Genomic DNA, 17,671 nt, shown 5'->3' with positions numbered 1-17,671 from the left:
TTGGGTGCGTTCAGACAACTCAACGGTTGAGAGATTATCACTTATGATAGGACTATTCTTCAAAATTTGCTGCGGTTCCAAAAGTATGATCCAATCAGAAGTGATTATCTCTCAACAGTTGTGCAACTGTTGAGTTGTCTGAACGCACCCATTTTTTCAACATAGCTGTGTTCCAGAATTGCTGCCAGCGCTAAAATTGTATAATATATGTGACGTAAACTATAGATCTTTAGCGCTGGCAGTGAATTTTGGAACACAGCCCATGGTAAAGGTAGGGGAACGCGCATATATATAGAGAAACACTGAGTTGATTTTGGACCGAGTCAGATATTGCAGCAAATCAAACCGACACTGAGTTGATTAAAATGGCTTTTGACGGTGCGAGTAATTTACCTTTGTGGCAGAATGGACCGTCACCTGGTGCCTTCTATCACTTTCCAGGCAGTCAGTACGGCACTGGAGGATTCCAGAAATCAATGTATGTTTTATATCTAATTACAATTCGCAAATGTTCAATTTATTTAAGCGCATTTGTGTATGTCATAACCTTATTTCCACTCTGAAACTCGCATGTCATCTTATGTGCAAAACAGTTATGTGAAAGTTTACATGTATTTAAACTTATGTGTAGCTTAAATATAAAGTTAATAATATAATTAAAATCAAAATGTGATAGAGAGATACTTGTTTAATATAATATTTAAATATTTATACAGGTCTCCAATGACAACCGGTACGTCTGTCGTTGGAATACAATTCAAAGACGGAGTCGTCATAGCTGCCGATATCTTGGGATCTTATGGGTCACTCGCCCGTTATCGAAATCTGGAGCGTATCATGAAAGTCAATGACAATATCATTCTTGGTGCCTCGGGAGATTACGCAGACTTTCAGTGTATCAAGAGTTATGTAGAAAGAAAAATGTAATTTCTTTTGATTGTACTAAAGTAGCTTTTATTTTTTTCATAATATTCAATGTTTTATTGAAAATAAGCTGTCACAAAAACTTTGTTGAACTTTTGTTGAACTGCAATATCATCTTATATTCTGATTGTTTCAGTTTGGAAGAACAATGTTTGGATGATGGATTTAGTTTGAAACCCAAAGCATTGCATTGCTGGTTGACACGTGTTATGTACAACAGACGGTCAAATTTCAATCCATTTTGGAATAATTTTGTGATTGCTGGCTTGGAAGATGGAAAACCGTAAGCATTATCTGCATTTTGAGAAAATTCCAACTTAAGTTCTGTTTTGATCAACATAAGTTGCTTTTTTTTAGATTTATGGGAACTGTGGATAAACTTGGAACATCTTATACTGATCCAGTGATAGCGACAGGTTATGGTGCTTATATGGCGACACCCTTACTAAGAAAAGCTTGTGAAGATAACAGTCAAATGACCAAAGAAGAAGCTATTGAACTGTTATACAAAGTAATGCAAGTTCTTTTTTACAGAGATGCAAGATCCTTCCCAAAGGTATAAACTATCCAAATATGTATCACTTAATAGTATTAGTATTTTTTTGTATTGCATTAGTAGTAGTTTTCAACAATTTCTTGTGTGCATCATCTACAAACTGGTTTCTTTTTTTTTGTTTAGTATTATCTTGGCATCATCACAAAAGAAAAAGGAGTCGAAATTGAAGGACCACTAAGTTTAGATAGCTATTGGGGCCCCGCAATTTTGTGAAACTAATATACTCTCTCTTTTTTATTTCTTCAAAATAAGGTATAATAAAATAAATAAGTTATGATAAAGTTTGATAAAGATAATTTTCTCTTCGTGAAATATAATCAATTATGATATCGAATATAATAATTGAGTAAATTAATTCGAGTTTCTGTACATATACAAAGTATCCGACAATTGGTTTAATCATCTTTTGTAGGCAGGTAGAAGGAGTAAAAACTGAGTCGAAAAGTCCTGTACCATTTTATTGCGAGATTAGCAATAGTTACCGAGATCTTAATTAACAATTTAATCAAAACGTCCAGAATACACGCAGTGTATTTGGACGTTTAAAAATTAAATTGTTTGATTGTCTACTGCCAACTTGGACCATAGGTTCTTCGGTTCTTTTTCTTTTAATTTGTTTTACCAAGCCGTTACTTGAAACTAATTTATTAATTAACAAAGATCCGCGAATAAGCATGCATTGGGTCTTACGCGCGTATTAAACTAATTGTCGGACATCCTGTATAATAATTATATTTATATATCTATCGGGAAAACAATTACAATAGTTGTAACTTAGAGCGTTAGTACTTCACAACCTATATCGGTTATTAAAATTGTGTGTTCCATTTGCGCTGTTCTTGAATTGTCGATGGTGCAAGCTGTCCATCCATCTTCTAAAATTTCACATTCTATCATTCCCTGACTCAAAACTGGTTCGATAGTAAATGTCATTCCAGCTTTCATTTTACCAGAATAAGAATTTGCTGAAAAACAAACAATTCTAGATGTGATTCTTTAATGTGTGTACAAGTACGATAGAACCGCACTGAATATATGTAAGAAAAATTAAATTAATTAGATTATTAACATTGTAATTAATTGAATTACACAAAAAAGAAACGACCGATCGTAACTAGTTCATTTTAAAGTGCGTCAATAAAGTGTTTACCATACCGAAGTGAAAAATATCTGGAGGTCCGTGAAAATAAGTCCCAATGCCGTGACCCGTAAACGCGGGTATCACATTGAAATTGTGTTTATTTGCTATTTTTTCTATCACATTACCTGGAGATGAAAAAATTTCACTATGTTAAAAACAATAAAAATCACACATTTAACAGAAAGAAGAAAAACTTTGTTTCAATTGTATTACCAATATTACAAAAATGTTCGTCTGGCTTGCATATTTCAATAGCCGATTTTAAACATAATTCCGTAACTGATATTAATCGTTTGCCTTCTGCATCAACATTCCCCACTTGAAACATGGTTGAACAATCACCGTGATATCCATTCAGATACACCTATTTAAAAGAAAATTTCAACTAGCGTTTTAAGAAGCCTGAACATTAACAAATGGTTTTGTTTTTGTATGTTTGAATACACAGACCATTTAAAAATAAAGTTAAAACCGCTTACTGTTATATCAACGTTGAGAATATCACCGTCTTGTAAAGGTCTATTGTCTGGAATTCCATGACAGGCAACATTGTTAATGCTTGTACATACGGATTTGGGAAATCCGTAATAATTGAGCGGACTGGGATATGCTCCATTGGCAATAATCATATCGTGTAGTTGGTTGTTCAGAAAATCGGTTGTAATGCCTGGCTAGCATATGCCGCTTTTTTGTTTTATACATTCAAGTTTTATCATATGAAGCACATCGATACTTCAAACTATTTTTATGCACGAATGTTTTGAGTGATAGATATAGTTGATAAAAAAAAAGAATGTTATTTAAGAGTAAAATAATTTACCTTAATTAGTGAGTCAACTTGACATAGGATACGTCTGGCGAGCTTACAGCTGTGTCTCATAGATTCTATTTGAAAAGCATCTTTGATCTCAGGTATCTCTGGTCCTTCTTCAGGTATTGATGACTGACTGTAGGACGGCTGAGGTATGTACGCAGGTACGTCAACCTGGTCAGAAACCATCTGAGGTCGAACAATATCATATTTGCCAAAAGCACTGACATTAGAAGTATGAGCGTTTCTCAACATTTTTATATCTTTGTCCTAAAATAAGCATTTTCTTTCAATTAAATGTAAATTTTATAAGTATATACACTTTATGACACAAATGTCTAAGAAAAAGACGAATCCTTAATACTACCTTGGGAAAATGTAGAAGACACATCTTCGAAGACCTTAACGTCTTTTGAATAATGTTTCTGATCGACCGCATGTGTAGTGGTTATAATAATCTCGTTTATTGCAAATAATTCAATTCACCATACGTATGAATACGTGATTGATCCGGCAAGTCCCAAACACTGCCACACATCTGCAAACACCAACCTTTTAAGGTTTTCTTCCACCTGCATGGTTAAAAACCTTCAAGTCAACCATCTTCGATTTAATCGATTGATGCAATTGGTCAGTTAGAGAGATTTAACTCTCGAAAAACATCAAATCGAGATATTTCGAGAGTGATCGTTTAAATCCCTCCGTTTAGAAGTCTCTCTGCCAACTAAATGGTGTAAAAATAAATAAATAATAATGCATCAATATATAGAAATGACACGACTGATTCAAAAAAATTCAGTGACTCGACAAATTCAGTGGCTCACGTCGCTTTGTAATAATCGATATGGCAAGTTTTCTAACCTTTGTATCCACACAGACCAAAACTCTATTAGACGTCCATCATATCGTGTGAAACTGTTCTGTGCGGATATACTCTTTAAAGCGCTCAATAATTCTCTTCACCGAGCAGACAGTCTTTCATTTTTGAAATGAGCTATGGAATCGTTTCTCAATGCATCGAGAGCTGCTTTGGTAAATAATCGAAGTTTTAAGAATAAAATTAATAATTCACCACGTTTTAGAGATCAATTATTTTTAATCAGTTATTATTTAATATCTCGTTCTTTACGTGTCAGACGCAATTATCGTCATATCAAACGATACGCGTCATCCTGGGAAATCCAACCTGCGATTTGGATTCCGCTGTATGTGCTCTTGTTCAGGGATTATTGGAATATACTGAAGCCAAACAACGCGAGCAAAATGCTGTTGCCGTAATACCAGTCATGAATATTCCAGAAAAGGAGTTTCACATTAAGACCGAGGTAGTCTACAGTCTAAAAGCTCACGGCGTCCCATTGAATCTAATAACTTTCAGGTGAATTGTTTGACACTCTAAATCGAGGTGATGTGTTTATATTATTTGTGTGCATTTCTAACAGAGATCAGATCAATTTGCAAAATGTGCAGAATGATGCCGAAAAGAAGCTGGAACTGATCCTAGTTGATCATCATACTCTTTCAAATGAAGATGTTGTATTAAAACCTTCAGTTGTAACAATTATCGATCATAGACCATTGGATCCAGCCTGGTCGTGGTCCAACATACCATTAACCATAGAAACTGTTGGAAGTTGTGCTACTCTTGTTGCACGTAACGTTCTACAAAAACACCCTGATATACTAGATGCTCAAATATCAAGCTTGTTACGAGGTAATACAAGTATGATCTCTTAATTCTGAGGAGCTAGTCTCTACTGTGCACAATTAGATATTGTCGTACATCGTATTGCTTCTAGGTCCGATACTGATTGATACTTACAACATGTCGGATAAAGCTGGTCGGGCAACCGCTGTTGATATTGATGTGTTAAACACTCTCGAACGACTTGGCGGGCTCACTTCTAATAGAACAGATACATTTATTGAACTAATGAGAGCAAAAACAGACATCAGCGAATTAACTCTGGAAGAACTTATGATTAAAGATTTGAAAGTAGTTAATAACATACCTCTTGTAGGATTCTCTCTACTAGTGGAAGTATGTTTGCAATTTTACTTTTTTTTGAGAATATTCTACATTAATATTCTATTCTATTCTACGAAATATGTATTTCGCACAATTTCAGAATTTTCTCTTGAGAGAAAATGCCAGAGAAACAATTGAAAAGTTCACTAACGATAGAAATTGCACTGTCACTATTCTCATCGGTCAAGATTTGAGCAGCGACTGTGTATTCAGAGATATTGCAGTTTTTTGGTCGACATCATCTAGTCAGTTGGGAAGCGATGTGAGCATACGTTCAACGTACAGAATTTTATCCACGCATCTTACACCTTTTTGAGCGCTTCTTTATTTCTAGATGATCGAAGCGTTGACTTCCTGCACCCAACCATGTTTGAATTTAGATCTGATCAAAGAGATTCGAAGCGAAAACTATAATCTGTACTTGTATAAGCAGAAAAATGTGAAAATAACACGTAAACAGATACTACCGATTGTACAGAAAACATCGTTGCAATACACACATGCATGAAAAAATATTTAAAACCAACGTTTCTGGAATACGGAGATTTTGTAGGATCGCAAGAGTGATATAAAAATAGAATATTTACAAATAATGAACCTGTCTTTTAAGACTCCTGATTTCTCATTGCAACTGGGTGCTTTCCAACTACATACACAGGCGACACTGTGTAACACAGTGTCCATTAGTGTGAGAAAGAGCATATCAGTGCGTCTCACTCACACTAGTGGACACTGTGTAACACAGTGTCGCCTGTGTACGTAGTTGGAAAGCACCCCTTGATATGCTCTTTCTCACACTAATGAACACTGTGTTACACAGTGTCGCTTGTGTACATAGCTGGAAAGCGTCCTATGTTAAACGGTGAGATAAGATTCGCGAATTGCGAATTGATTATTTGAACATATGTTTTATTACACATATGTGTCTCATTAACAAAACAAAAAGCACATGTGCAATAATATATATATATATATATATATATATATTTCTAATTCCAAATATTTATAATAAGAATTAATTTTTTCATATACATTTACTGACAAAAGTTAAGAAGCAAAGTAGTTATTTAAGAACTTTGGTGTACAAATATATATATATATAGTACTGTGGTCAAAAATTCTGTGGAGCGATGAAAGTAAATTCAATTTATTCGGAAATGACTTTAGAAATAAAGTGCGGCGTTCTATTGGTCAGCGATTTAATATTAAAAATACTACTTTGTTTCTTAACTTTTGTCAATAAATGCATTTTATGTATGTATATATATATTTTTTTATTTTTTATTTTGTATGGCGTACAATTCATGTATGTCAGTATATATATATATTAGAATTTTCATGATTTTGCGCAATGGAACGCTAATCGCCACCGCCATTGGTTGCCGAAACATCACCTCTCTCCGTGTGTATTATCTAACATCCTACATAAGATCCTTTCTTCCCGATCACAATGTGACCGTAGCAATTATTGCAAACGTCGATCCGTTTTCGTTCGCATGAATGTCGCGGAAGTGCAACGGGAAACGCATTGTGAACGCCTTTGTTACGTTACGTTCTGTTTTGCATGAGCGATAAAAACGCGGAAATGAGGGTTGACGTGAGCCGTTGAGCTCGATGTGGAAACAGTTAATTCAATCTCGCGAAGAAAATAACAAAGTGTGCGTACGTGGTTTTGGATTTAAATTATGAAACCACTATATTCTAGTCGCATCGGCGATTTCATCTCTTGAACGGAAACGTTTCCCGATGTAAATAGAAAAATAGAGATGTAATCGCGGCGGCGATCGCAAAGCTCGATTTTCCTCAGGGGAATTGGGGAGCGGGCGCATTTGAGAGAAACGCGTATATTTGGATTAACCAAATATGCGAAATTTCGTACACCCGCGCAATAACGCATATTGATCGTTCCATACTTGTTGCGCAGACAACAGCCGGGGCCAAGCTACGCCGAGTATCAACATCCCCACCCAATGCGAGCGAAAAGCTGCATCAGGCCTCGTAGACACTCGTCGTTTCTGTAAATCGCTTTTTCTTTTTCTTCCGTTGCACTTGTATGTTACACGATGCACCGCGATTTTCGGGAGAGACGCGATGAGAGGATCGCTTGTATTGTATTATGATTTGTAAATGCGTTCGGGATCGTCGATACGCGCCCCCGTTATCGCAACATATCATGGAGCCAGTGCTACGCCTTTTGATAGAAATTTTAATGCTGTTCAGCTGGTGCATGAAAGTATCCGTCGAACACACTCTCGGTAAGAAAACATTCGCTAATTCATTCCAGATTGTTAACTCGTGACTATCGCGCGGCGATTTGTAATATATTTCCGTAATTCGGAAAAGAAACTAGATTTTTGTGCGACATCGTGCTCCGGCAACAAAATTCTTCGCATCTAATTCGAAATTTACACGTAATTTTTCATAGCTACCTATTCTTTTGTATATTTGTGCAGCGTGTATTTTGTATATCAATGACTGGACGCTTTAGAGTTTTAAGATTTGAAGCATATTCGAAAGCGGAGTTTTTTTGTTTTTGTTTTTTTTTTTTTTTTTTAGAAAAATGCATACTTCCACTCGGCATGGAAGAAGGAAAAATTCCGGATGAAGCGATCACGGCGTCATCCAGTTACGAGATGAAATCCGTAGGACCCCAAAACGCGAGGTACACGATACAAATGTGAAAATGCGATACGCATTATCAAAAAAAAAAAAAAAAAAAAAAAAAAAAAAAATCGATGCAATTTATGAGAATTCATATATGTATGATTCGGCAGGAGAAGAACGGCGGTGCTTGGTGTCCGAAGGCTCAAATCAGTAGCGCTATACGCGAATATCTGGAGATTGATTTGACGAGAGATCATCTGATCACGTGGACCGAAACCCAGGGCCGATTTGGTAACGGCCAGGGTCAGGAATATGCCGAGGCATTTTTTCTGGAATACTGGCGCCGCGAAAAGTGGCATCAGTATAAAGATTTGAAAGGGAACAAGGTACGTGCCGTGTCAAAACAAAATAAATTTAACAGAAAGAATTTTAACATCAAAATCACACGAGAGAATTATAATTCATTTAGAAGAAAGTTGGCTTTTTATTTTTTAACCCTCTCGTGGCCAGACGTGTCTTCCAAATCCGCTCAGAAATTTCGCATCGGCGTTTCTAGAAAAAATTCGTTTTTTTTTCTTATCAACGCAGAAGTTTTTGTTTCAAACTTTTAAAAAAGAGAAATTGAAAAAATATCGATTTTTCGCGCGTGGGTCTCACAGATCCGGAGTCTAACTCGTCGTCATTTTTGAGGCCTCTGACCACGAAGGGTTAATCACAGATTAATTCACACTCAGCGTTCTTGACGTTCTATAAGTACAAAAATCAAAGTTTTACTTTTTTATAATTCTTGAAAAAAATGTCGTTAAACTAATTTTTCAAAATTTGCTACATATGCATGCGCCACCAAAACAAAATGTTGTTTTTCATCATAACGATTGCATTGCAGATTTTGCGCGGTAACAGTAACACATATCTGGTCGAAAAACAGAAGTTAGATTTACCCTTTATCGCGAGTCGGGTGAGATTCATTCCCTACAGTCAGCACCCGCGCACCGTGTGTATGCGCGTCGAGATTTACGGTTGTGCGTGGAATCGTAAGTACTTTTTTATTTTCACGTGCGATATTCAACTCCAATGTCGATAACGATTTTTGCTTTCGCTTGTCCGTGTGCAGAAGGCGTCGTTAGTTATACCGCGCCCAAAGCCGATAAGATCGGACCGAACGGATGTAACGTCGAGGACACGTCGTACGACGGCACGGAAATCGAGAATTTAACATTGAACGGACTCGGTCAATTAACCGACAGCATACTCGGCAACGAAACCGAGATCCGTGAATCCAACAAAGTGACCAACTGGGTAGGTTGGCACAATCGGAATAACGTAGAATTGATCTTTGAGTTTCAAACTTCTCGGAGATTCAAGAACTGCACGATACACGGGATTACATTGACCGATCTGAATATCGAGGTTTGTTTAATTATTCATTAAAGAAATATATGTATAAGTGCTCCGGACTTCGAGCACTCGTAACTTTTGTCTTGTGGATATTTTTCTCTCTTGACATTTGGTTAACACAATTATTCTGATCTGAGCAACTTTTAGACGTTCTCGGTGGCATATTTCTCGTTTTGGTCGGATGACAAAGATACAGTAGCATACACGCCACCGGAAGTATTCGCTGATTCCAAAATCAATAGCAGCAACGAGAGGGATAACGAAAACAAAAATAGCGCTTCGATGTCTATTCCGTTGCCTCTTATAATGGGCAAATTTGTCAAGATAACATTGATACCTAAATCAAAATGGTTGCTACTAAGTGAAATTACATTCGAAACAGGTAATTTGTCATTTGGTTTTTTGGAATTTTGACGTGGGGAAATCTTGTCACGATTATCTTTCCGATTTGATTCAGTTTCAGATGTGACAAACATTTTTGACGAGGCGTTCGAGCGATTGTCGTGGACGTATTCGAACAATAACGAGACCACGTCGAAAACAATCGATCAGGATCAAGTTGTCAAATTAAAACAAGCGGAAAACGAAGATGACGCGAACGAAAACAATGCGAAAGCTCGGGCTAAAACCGATAACGAGAAGAAAATTAACATTCAACGTGAACGCGCAAAGTCTAACTCTAACGAGACAACGATGGTGTTGAACGAGTCAAATGTAACACCGAACGCTTTCCCGGTAAACAATTCGCCGGTGTACATCGGGCTGATCAGCGCGGCGCTGACTATAATCATCTTTTTTTCGAGTTGCACGATTTTTCTGATGAAACAGAGAGGTCGCAACAAAGTCGCGTTGTTGCAAAAACACACCGCGTTGCTGTGCAGTTCGCCAGCGCCAGGCATTACGATCAATACGAAAGACATTAAATTACCCACGTCGATTGTGGTAAATAATCTGTCGCAATCAAGACTGTCGCTGAAAAGCAAACTGGCCTCGAGCGACGATTATAATTTCGGCAACGTCGACGCAAACGAGAAACACAGCATCTATGAAAAGATTAACAAACTGCCCTCGGAACAACACGCCAAATGCGAAGCGAAGTCTAGTTATAAACCGGAACATTTTGGTGTGTGTGTGTGTGTGTGTGTGAAATAAGAAATATTTTTTATTTTCAATTTTACGTCTTGACATTGCGTCATCGTCGCGCTTGACTTTTAATTTGATGTTGAATTTTTAGATTCTAAAACTGGCGAGAACGAAGCGCGAATGGAATGCAGAATACCGACGATATCGAGAAAATGGAATTACAATTCAGAAAAATCCAATCAAAGAATTTACGAAGGTTATTACGCGGCCACGGACATTTTAACGGTAGGAAAGCTTCTCTCCGTGTCCAAATGTGGCAATCGTTCGAGCGATTTAGCGATTGTTGAAATGCAATACTCGGTAGTGTTATGATATGTTGTAGATAAAAAGACGTGATCAGCATCCGGCCGTGAGCCTCTTCACGCCGCTGCTCATTCGAGATTCGATTGTGTCGTGCAAGCGCGGATCTTACGACGTTCCGCGTATCTCTCGGCACAGATTGAGAATCCTCGATAAGCTCGGCGAGGGAAATTTTGGTCTGGTGAGTTTTTTTTTGTTTTTTTTGTTTTTGATGTTTTCTCGCCTAAGATATGTTGCACGTTTTCTCCCGTTAACTTTTTGGAGAATTTTTTAATAAGAATCGGAGTCCGTTCAGGTACATTTGTGCGAAGCAAAAGGCATACAAAATCCAGATCTAGGTATTCTTCAGAATCGTCAAGTGGTGATAGTCCGATCTTTGTGGCGCGGCGTTGTCGACTCTTTGAGGTAAAAGCGTTTTCTCGCAAAGTTTACGTACGACACGTGAAAGTCGTATATAATTTTCTAACGAAACTGTAAAATCAATTCAGGGAAGACTTCATGAACGACATGCACATTCTGGCTGAGATTCGTGACATCAACATCGCCAGGATAATCGCGATCGTTGAGGAAGAACCTTTCAGTGCCATTTTCGAGTACGGAGAATTCGGGAATTTGTCCAGTTTTCTGAAAAGCCGCGATCGCGACGCGCCGATAAGGTAAGGTTGCGGGGATAACGACGTGTTAACTTAATTGATTGTTTGTTCTCCACGGGCTCACATGCAATAATGAATTTCGCAGTTACGAGTGCTCGTTGAATTTCATCACGCAAATAGCTTCGGGCATGAAGTATCTCGAAAGTTTGAACGTGCCACATTGCGATCTGGCGGCCAGGTAAAGATATCGTTACGCGACCAAAAATATCGCAATATCTCATTTTAAATGTGTGTATCAATGTATTATTTTTACGCGCCGCAGGAATTGCATCGTCTGCAAAGATTTGCTGATCAAAGTGTCCGACCAGGCGATATACTGTAACAAATACGACGGCGAATATTACATCGACGAGAGTTACGCGAAAATACCATTACGTTGGATGGCGTGGGAAGCGGTTTTGTCGGTAAATTTTGTTTCGCAATTAATTAAAAAGCTCTTCTTATTGTGCGTGTTATTGTTACTGTATAAAATTTAGCTGAAAAATTCTTTTCATCTTTTACAAAACAAAAAAAAAAAGGGAAAACGAAGTTGCCAATCCGACGTTTGGTCGTACGGCGTGACAATTTGGGAAGTGCTGACGCGATGCGAGGACGTGCCCTACGCCGATCTGACCTCGGAACAGGTGTTGGAGAATTGCGGTTTGTGGTATCAGTTGTTGGACAGCGCCGGCAAGAAGAAATGCCCACGAATTCTGGAACAGCCAGTGTTCTGCTCGGACGATCTGTATCGGCTGATGACGCGGTGTTGGTGCAAACACGCGGAAGATCGACCGAGTTTCCAGGAGATTTATTGCTACCTCAAGAAGCTGACTCTGGATTAAAATGTTCGAAATATAATGCGAACACGTTCCTGCGAGAAAGAAAGGAGATAGGATGGGGGGGAGGGGGGAGGGGAGGGGGAGGGGGAGGGAGAAAAGCGTGTAGGAAACGATCCATGCTTCAGCGACAGCAGCGGCGCGGACCAAATCGATTACAATCAGCTAAGAAGCATCCTGAGATTGCTTTCTTGATTGCTTTTGCAAGTGGCTCGAAATATCTAATAATCGCGATACTCAGATCAATTGGAATCAACAAATTCTTGAATCACATCGACATGGGATGCTCCCTGGCCACTAAACTTACTGCTCAACTAGATTTATCTAATTTCGATTACAAACATAAGAGTATAGATTATTAACAACTTAACGGTAAACGGTGTTTGATGCGTCGAGTCAAGTCGCGCGTGTGTTTCTCTCTCGTATATTATAATAATAATAATATTTATATTCCACGCGTACGCCAAAGAAAAAAAAACTAATCTGACGATAAATCTTTCGGTATTTTAGAGGAACGCGAACGTGATTTTGTGAGCGGATATAAAAGATTTTATCTCTATATTTATTAATTCGTAAATTTACATATCTTTCCTACGCTTATATACATGTGATACTCTCATTATCCTTTTTATTATTATAGAACGATTAATCCACTTTTTCCTCTACATATAACTCTCTATTAGTAATACACTATTTACTATTTAATATAAAACGTCGAATCGAGACGAGTCAAAAATCATCACGCGAGCAAGCTTCGTAGCGCTTTTTTTGTTCAAGTTTGCCGCAAAGATTTTTCGCGCAAAACGTTTCGCCTTTTTCTCTTTTATGAGTACATATATACTTTTACTAAACTTAAAAATTTCTTCGTTGCACGCACGTGTAGTCGAAAATAAAATATTAAAAAAAAAAAATTAAAAAAGTAAAAAAAAAAAAACGATAACGTAGGTAAAATCGGCATATAAAGCGAGAGCGTAATATCAATTACGTCGAAGAATGACAATCAGTTTTGCTCATCTACTTATATGTATTTATTTTGTGAAATATTATATAGTATATATATATATATATATACTTGTCGTGACCGCGATTCAGCTTGTCTGTCTTAGAAAAAAGGAGAGCAGATCATTTGAGATCTTTAATCAAATTTCGTATAAACGGAGCGTAAGGATTTTCAAATAGAATATTACTCTTCATAATATCCTTTCTTACACGTATATCTTACGAAAGCTAAGTCATCTACTTTTATTCCAAGATATATATATATAATAATAATAATAATAATAAATAATAATAATAAATAATAATAATAGCAACAATACGCGAGGATGTGTATTTTAAAACGCGGGCACAACCCTGTTTACACGGGAATCACGGGGTTATTTTTGCGTCGTTAATTCTTCCAATTTAAAAATACAAAAGAATTGTATTCCAGCATACTTTGTGCCAAAAATAGTCATCAGTATTTTCGAAAGATCGCGAGAAAATCAATGCGGAGAGAGAGAGAGCTTTTAAGCGAATATTTTCTACCGTTCAATGGATGAAGGTTTTTGCGAAGCGCGCTCTCTCGTTTTAAAATACACCTTAAGTAATACGATATTAATAATACTAAGAAATCAATGAAAGCAAAAACAGGGGAAACGAAAAATTCACAGATTATTAACGGATACTCGAAACAACAACGACGATAATAATAATTACGATAAACGTACAATTCTAGATTATATATGTTTATAACAGATGTAACGTTTAATTAAATCAAATTTGTAATATCAAAATAACGTGTGTGTGTGTATGTGTTGTTTTGAAAAAACTAAAAACTCGAATTTAACCCTTCGTGATGGGAAAAATTCGAAAAATGACGACGAGTTAGTCAGATCGGGTCTGTGAGACCCTTTGCGACTTTAAAAGATCGAATATCTCCGCGAAAAATCCATTTTTTCAATTTTTTTTTTTTTTTAATTCAAAAGTTTGAACACTTCTGCGTCGATAAAAAGAAAAAACAAATTGAACAAATCTCTAGTACTTTCGAAGATGTAAGCGTTTAAGAAAAAAACTAATTTTTTCTAGAAACGCCGATGTGCAACTTCTGAGCGGGTCTGGGAGACCCACGTCTGACTACGAAAAGTTAAAAAACACAGGATTTGCGTGTACCAGAATTAATTTGATGAAAACCAGAGAGAGTTTGTTACTTCTGTGAAGTAAACATTTTTAAGACGCATGAACAGTAAAGCTTTTTGTTTATTATCGGCAAAAAAGTTAAAAATTACATTCTTCAAATAATAATATAGATATTAATTCTTATTATAAATTTAACATACGCGTTTTGCGGGACTAGAGAAATTGTTATACGAGACGCGTGATGTTCATCTCTCTGTGGAAATCTTCAAGAGACTGCTCCCAGCGTTCCTCGTAATAGATACCTAGTAAGAACTTTGCGTTCAACGCTGTATTTATACCCCACGGGAGATGGTGATTCAAGTACAATTCTCTTTGTCTGAAAAGATCACGCACAATATGTAAAATGTATAAATTAATTTTATATACGCGCGAGATTTGTAGCGAATAATCAGCTCACAATTCTCGTGATCACATCAGTGCCAAAGTAATCAGCGTACTGCGAAAGTTTGAAATTTGAATTTTTATACCTAGAACGCAGTCTACTGGCACCGAATATCGCACCCGCTATGCACATCGGTAAACGCGTCTGTAGAGCCTCCACCCACTTGACCGTCACCTCTCCCAACATTGTCGTTGGCATTAAGAGCATAGCGTGAAAAATGTCATGCACCTCCCGATATCGTTGCATCACGTACGCCAGTTCGACATCGTCAACAAATTGCACCGCTGCTCGGTCGTCAGGTGATACTTTCTGCAATACATTGCTCGCTCACGAAAATGCATGTGCTGGCTGTTTGTTCAAACAGTATAAATTCATCTTACATTGTTATCCAAGAACTCGCGGTACGTTCTGCCCACGGTTCCCGGCGCCAGATCCTTGAGGTAGGAAAGATCGACGGTGGATGTGTTTACGCGTGGTTTTTGCTCGAGTATACGCTGACCCTCGGCCGTGCTCTTCATCTGTTGATGACAATGCGCTAGAGCATTTGCACCGGTAGTTTCTCCAAGACACGCTATCATATCGCCACGAAACGGATTCGTCAACGACAAGGTTGCCGAGCCCACTGTGAGAATTGCACGCTGCAGAAGAGATAACGATATGTGATTCTTGGCGTAATCCTCCAGAAACGCCTCGCATTTCGCCGGGGTTGTCGCGAAATTGCCTGAAACCGAGTAAGGAAGGTAAAAAGGTTTGGTCGCGCCGTTGCTTGTGTTTCGTTAATAAATAAATTTTATTTCCACAAAAGTAGTAATTCTATATGTACAAATCACGCATTACATTTTAACTTTATTATGGCGATGCTCTTAGTTCTCGTTAACTGTGACCTAAATATTTCTTCAACAACTTAGCGCGTATACTTAACTGGTAACAATAACATTACTTTGGTACATATTACAGTCGAGTTGTCAGCAGCATTTTTTTTTTTTGCACATAGTTTCGTAACTTTCTAAAAATAAAAAATTATTTTGTGACACAAAACAACTACAGAGATAATTTTAGTAATTACAGCCAGTACGAAAATGCCTTATTACCTCTTCGTTAGTCAGAACAGAGGAACAAGAAGAAAGGAACAAATGTGTGTGTATTAACAATTTGTCTTACATTTAAACACAACGATCAACCAAATTATCTCATTGAAGAAGGAATATCTCCTAAAATTGAGCTCTTTTTTTGTACAAATTCCATACATCACACATTGTGATATATATATATATATATATACATATATGTATGTACAAATTTAAATTTCTACAACATATTTGTACAGTTACAATCATACGGCTTGTATCTTACTGGTCTGAGTTTCAGTCAACAAAGCGTATTTTGGCTGCAGAGTCTCTCTTTTGCGAAATGTCACCCAGGTATAGACCAAGCTACCTATCACACTTAAATTCAAACCTACGAAATTCAACCACGAGAATATGTAATCACCGCCTATGACCATGCCGAGATATGTCACGCAGATGTTTTTCAAACATCCGATTATGGTGGTGGTCAGCGCTGAGTTGTACAGTGTGCAAAGTAGCATACTGTACAACAGTACGAAGCCCATTATGCACGACAATAAAAACTGGAAAATAAACAACAGATTCGTCCAATCGGGGAATTCCAACGTCGCGACGATGTCGCCCGTCCACCAGGCCAACAAAATGCTCGGACCGAGCATAAACAGAGAATTGTAATACATCAGTCCGTACTTTCCCAATTCCTTGGAATCTAATTTCTTCTTCACATACACACCGTTAGCAGCGGTAAAAAAGTCATTAAACAGAATAAAGATGTAGCCTTCTAGATTGAAGGCGAGATCGTTCAGCGCAGCCAGCACCGCGCCCAGGATCATGGTGTAAACACTCAGTTGTATCGACATGCGCGCCTTGACGCCCAGAATGTAATACTCGGCGATCATCGTCATGAGGATACTGAATCGTCTCAGGGCGGTGAACATCGGCAGACTCAGTTGTTTTGTGCCGCCTAATCCGAATATCATGTTGCCGATGTATATCAACGGCAGCGGCCAGATCTTGGTGAACGTCGCCGCTTCCAAGTTGGGGTATTCGACGTAGCGCAGCTTCTTCGCGACGAACAGCACCAGTATCGTCGCGAACATCTGACCAATTCCTAACACTTGGAAGGACGGGAAGGCGAACGACGTGAGCACGGTCTTGTTGACAACCGTGATCATGAACGACGACAGACCGTAAAAAAACGCCGACGCTACGCGCGCAAACATCGCATTCTGTTCGCGCTCCGTCATCGTGAGAGCGGAACCGGTCTTTCGTCTTCCCTTGCTCGTTCCGATCGTGTGTCAACGTTCTCGTCACCCACGAATACGTAATACATGTATCGTTTACTCCGACAACTAGCAATGACACACAATGAGGAACCTACACTTTGATAACCTTATCGTTCTTCCGTTCATATTGTCCAGAATCCGGCCGGTTTTTCTCTTGTCGAATCCAGAGAAACGTGTCTGTGTGAAATGCAAATTCTGTCAAATTTCAAATATGCGGTCGCTAAAGACATTTGTGTTTTTCTTATCGAGGTAGTTTTTTCACTAACCTGATCGGAGTTGACTTTGCTCCACGCAGTCGGCGCGGCAGCTCGTGCGGCATCACATGAGTCACGTGACGGATGAAAAAAATAAACTAAAGAAAAAGATACGTTTTTTTAAGATTAT

General features: G+C 38.0%; 5 protein-coding genes and 1 long non-coding RNA gene across 7 annotated transcripts; 3 read left to right on the top strand and 3 right to left on the bottom strand.

The window, feature by feature from the left end:
* The first annotated feature begins 296 nt into the window (after nucleotides 1-296).
* LOC109858899 (proteasome subunit beta type-4) lies at nucleotides 297-2,154 on the top strand. Its single transcript, XM_020436604.1, has 5 exons — nucleotides 297-478; nucleotides 717-923; nucleotides 1,061-1,207; nucleotides 1,282-1,480; nucleotides 1,604-2,154. The coding sequence occupies exons 1-5, from the start codon at nucleotides 366-368 to the stop codon at nucleotides 1,691-1,693; spliced, it is 756 nt and encodes a 251-aa protein (XP_020292193.1). The 5' UTR covers nucleotides 297-365; the 3' UTR covers nucleotides 1,694-2,154.
* On the bottom strand, nucleotides 2,152-4,394 carry LOC109858898 (methionine aminopeptidase 1D, mitochondrial). 2 transcript variants are annotated; one of them, XM_020436602.1, is made up of 7 exons: nucleotides 4,294-4,394; nucleotides 3,800-4,156; nucleotides 3,442-3,702; nucleotides 3,101-3,292; nucleotides 2,835-2,985; nucleotides 2,636-2,746; nucleotides 2,152-2,445 (listed from the first exon to the last, which is right to left on the bottom strand). In XM_020436602.1, exons 2-7 carry the CDS (start codon nucleotides 3,869-3,871, stop codon nucleotides 2,255-2,257), a joined length of 978 nt encoding a protein of 325 aa, XP_020292191.1. In that variant the 5' UTR covers nucleotides 3,872-4,156; nucleotides 4,294-4,394; the 3' UTR covers nucleotides 2,152-2,254. The 2 variants fall into 2 exon arrangements, with proteins under 2 accessions (XP_020292191.1, XP_020292192.1); XM_020436603.1 differs by lacking the exon at nucleotides 4,294-4,394 and having other exon boundaries at nucleotides 3,442-3,718; nucleotides 3,800-4,012.
* LOC109858897 (protein prune homolog) lies at nucleotides 4,375-6,040 on the top strand. Its single transcript, XM_020436601.1, has 6 exons — nucleotides 4,375-4,464; nucleotides 4,569-4,810; nucleotides 4,875-5,146; nucleotides 5,232-5,473; nucleotides 5,562-5,723; nucleotides 5,796-6,040. The coding sequence occupies exons 1-6, from the start codon at nucleotides 4,429-4,431 to the stop codon at nucleotides 5,967-5,969; spliced, it is 1,128 nt and encodes a 375-aa protein (XP_020292190.1). The 5' UTR covers nucleotides 4,375-4,428; the 3' UTR covers nucleotides 5,970-6,040.
* On the bottom strand, nucleotides 5,004-5,532 carry LOC109858902. The gene is made up of 3 exons (XR_002250653.1): nucleotides 5,445-5,532; nucleotides 5,255-5,336; nucleotides 5,004-5,094 (listed from the first exon to the last, which is right to left on the bottom strand). It is a non-coding gene; the product is annotated as an uncharacterized LOC109858902 (long non-coding RNA).
* A 1,550-nt stretch (nucleotides 6,041-7,590) lies between the features above and the next one.
* Nucleotides 7,591-12,427, top strand: LOC109858901. The gene is made up of 14 exons (XM_020436606.1): nucleotides 7,591-7,716; nucleotides 8,018-8,123; nucleotides 8,211-8,451; nucleotides 8,952-9,099; nucleotides 9,180-9,475; nucleotides 9,611-9,845; nucleotides 9,927-10,586; nucleotides 10,698-10,831; nucleotides 10,929-11,087; nucleotides 11,202-11,311; nucleotides 11,395-11,562; nucleotides 11,645-11,737; nucleotides 11,822-11,963; nucleotides 12,078-12,427. Exons 1-14 carry the CDS (start codon nucleotides 7,635-7,637, stop codon nucleotides 12,378-12,380), a joined length of 2,877 nt encoding a protein of 958 aa, XP_020292195.1. The 5' UTR covers nucleotides 7,591-7,634; the 3' UTR covers nucleotides 12,381-12,427.
* Nucleotides 12,428-14,362: 1,935 nt separating this feature from the next.
* Nucleotides 14,363-17,296, bottom strand: LOC109858906 (UDP-sugar transporter UST74c-like; the record flags this gene model as incomplete). The annotated part of the gene is made up of 4 exons (XM_020436609.1): nucleotides 14,363-14,868; nucleotides 15,020-15,243; nucleotides 15,315-15,655; nucleotides 16,288-17,296. Coding segments are annotated over 4 exons (1,725 nt in total), but the record flags the coding sequence as incomplete, so codon positions are not given.
* Between the last annotated feature and the right edge of the window lie 375 nt (nucleotides 17,297-17,671).

The sequence above is a fragment of the Pseudomyrmex gracilis genome, unplaced genomic scaffold, assembly GCF_002006095.1.
Source record: "Pseudomyrmex gracilis isolate BER0280 unplaced genomic scaffold, ASM200609v1 scaffold_229, whole genome shotgun sequence".
Lineage (NCBI taxonomy): Eukaryota > Metazoa > Arthropoda > Insecta > Hymenoptera > Formicidae > Pseudomyrmex > Pseudomyrmex gracilis.
This window is presented reverse-complemented; position numbering and strand designations above follow the sequence as displayed.

Excerpts from the sequence above, each read along its gene's own strand:
- LOC109858898 (XM_020436602.1), bottom strand. The coding sequence starts at position 3,871 with ATGCGGTCGATCAGAAACATTATTCAAAAGACGTTAAGGTCTTCGAAG. Across the intron at positions 2,747-2,834 it reads CGAACATTTTTGTAATATTG|GTAATGTGATAGAAAAAATA; the intron begins GTAATACAATTG and ends TTTCATCTCCAG. Across the intron at positions 2,446-2,635 it reads TCCAGATATTTTTCACTTCG|CAAATTCTTATTCTGGTAAA; the intron begins GTATGGTAAACA and ends TTTGTTTTTCAG.
- LOC109858899 (XM_020436604.1), top strand. The coding sequence starts at position 366 with ATGGCTTTTGACGGTGCGAGTAATTTACCTTTGTGGCAGAATGGACCG. Across the intron at positions 479-716 it reads GGAGGATTCCAGAAATCAAT|GTCTCCAATGACAACCGGTA; the intron begins GTATGTTTTATA and ends ATATTTATACAG. Across the intron at positions 924-1,060 it reads AGTTATGTAGAAAGAAAAAT|TTTGGAAGAACAATGTTTGG; the intron begins GTAATTTCTTTT and ends TGATTGTTTCAG.
- LOC109858901 (XM_020436606.1), top strand. The coding sequence starts at position 7,635 with ATGGAGCCAGTGCTACGCCTTTTGATAGAAATTTTAATGCTGTTCAGC. Across the intron at positions 9,100-9,179 it reads TTACGGTTGTGCGTGGAATC|AAGGCGTCGTTAGTTATACC; the intron begins GTAAGTACTTTT and ends GTCCGTGTGCAG. Across the intron at positions 10,832-10,928 it reads CGGCCACGGACATTTTAACG|ATAAAAAGACGTGATCAGCA; the intron begins GTAGGAAAGCTT and ends GATATGTTGTAG.
- LOC109858897 (XM_020436601.1), top strand. The coding sequence starts at position 4,429 with ATGGAATCGTTTCTCAATGCATCGAGAGCTGCTTTG. Across the intron at positions 5,147-5,231 it reads AATATCAAGCTTGTTACGAG|GTCCGATACTGATTGATACT; the intron begins GTAATACAAGTA and ends TATTGCTTCTAG. Across the intron at positions 5,474-5,561 it reads GATTCTCTCTACTAGTGGAA|AATTTTCTCTTGAGAGAAAA; the intron begins GTATGTTTGCAA and ends GCACAATTTCAG.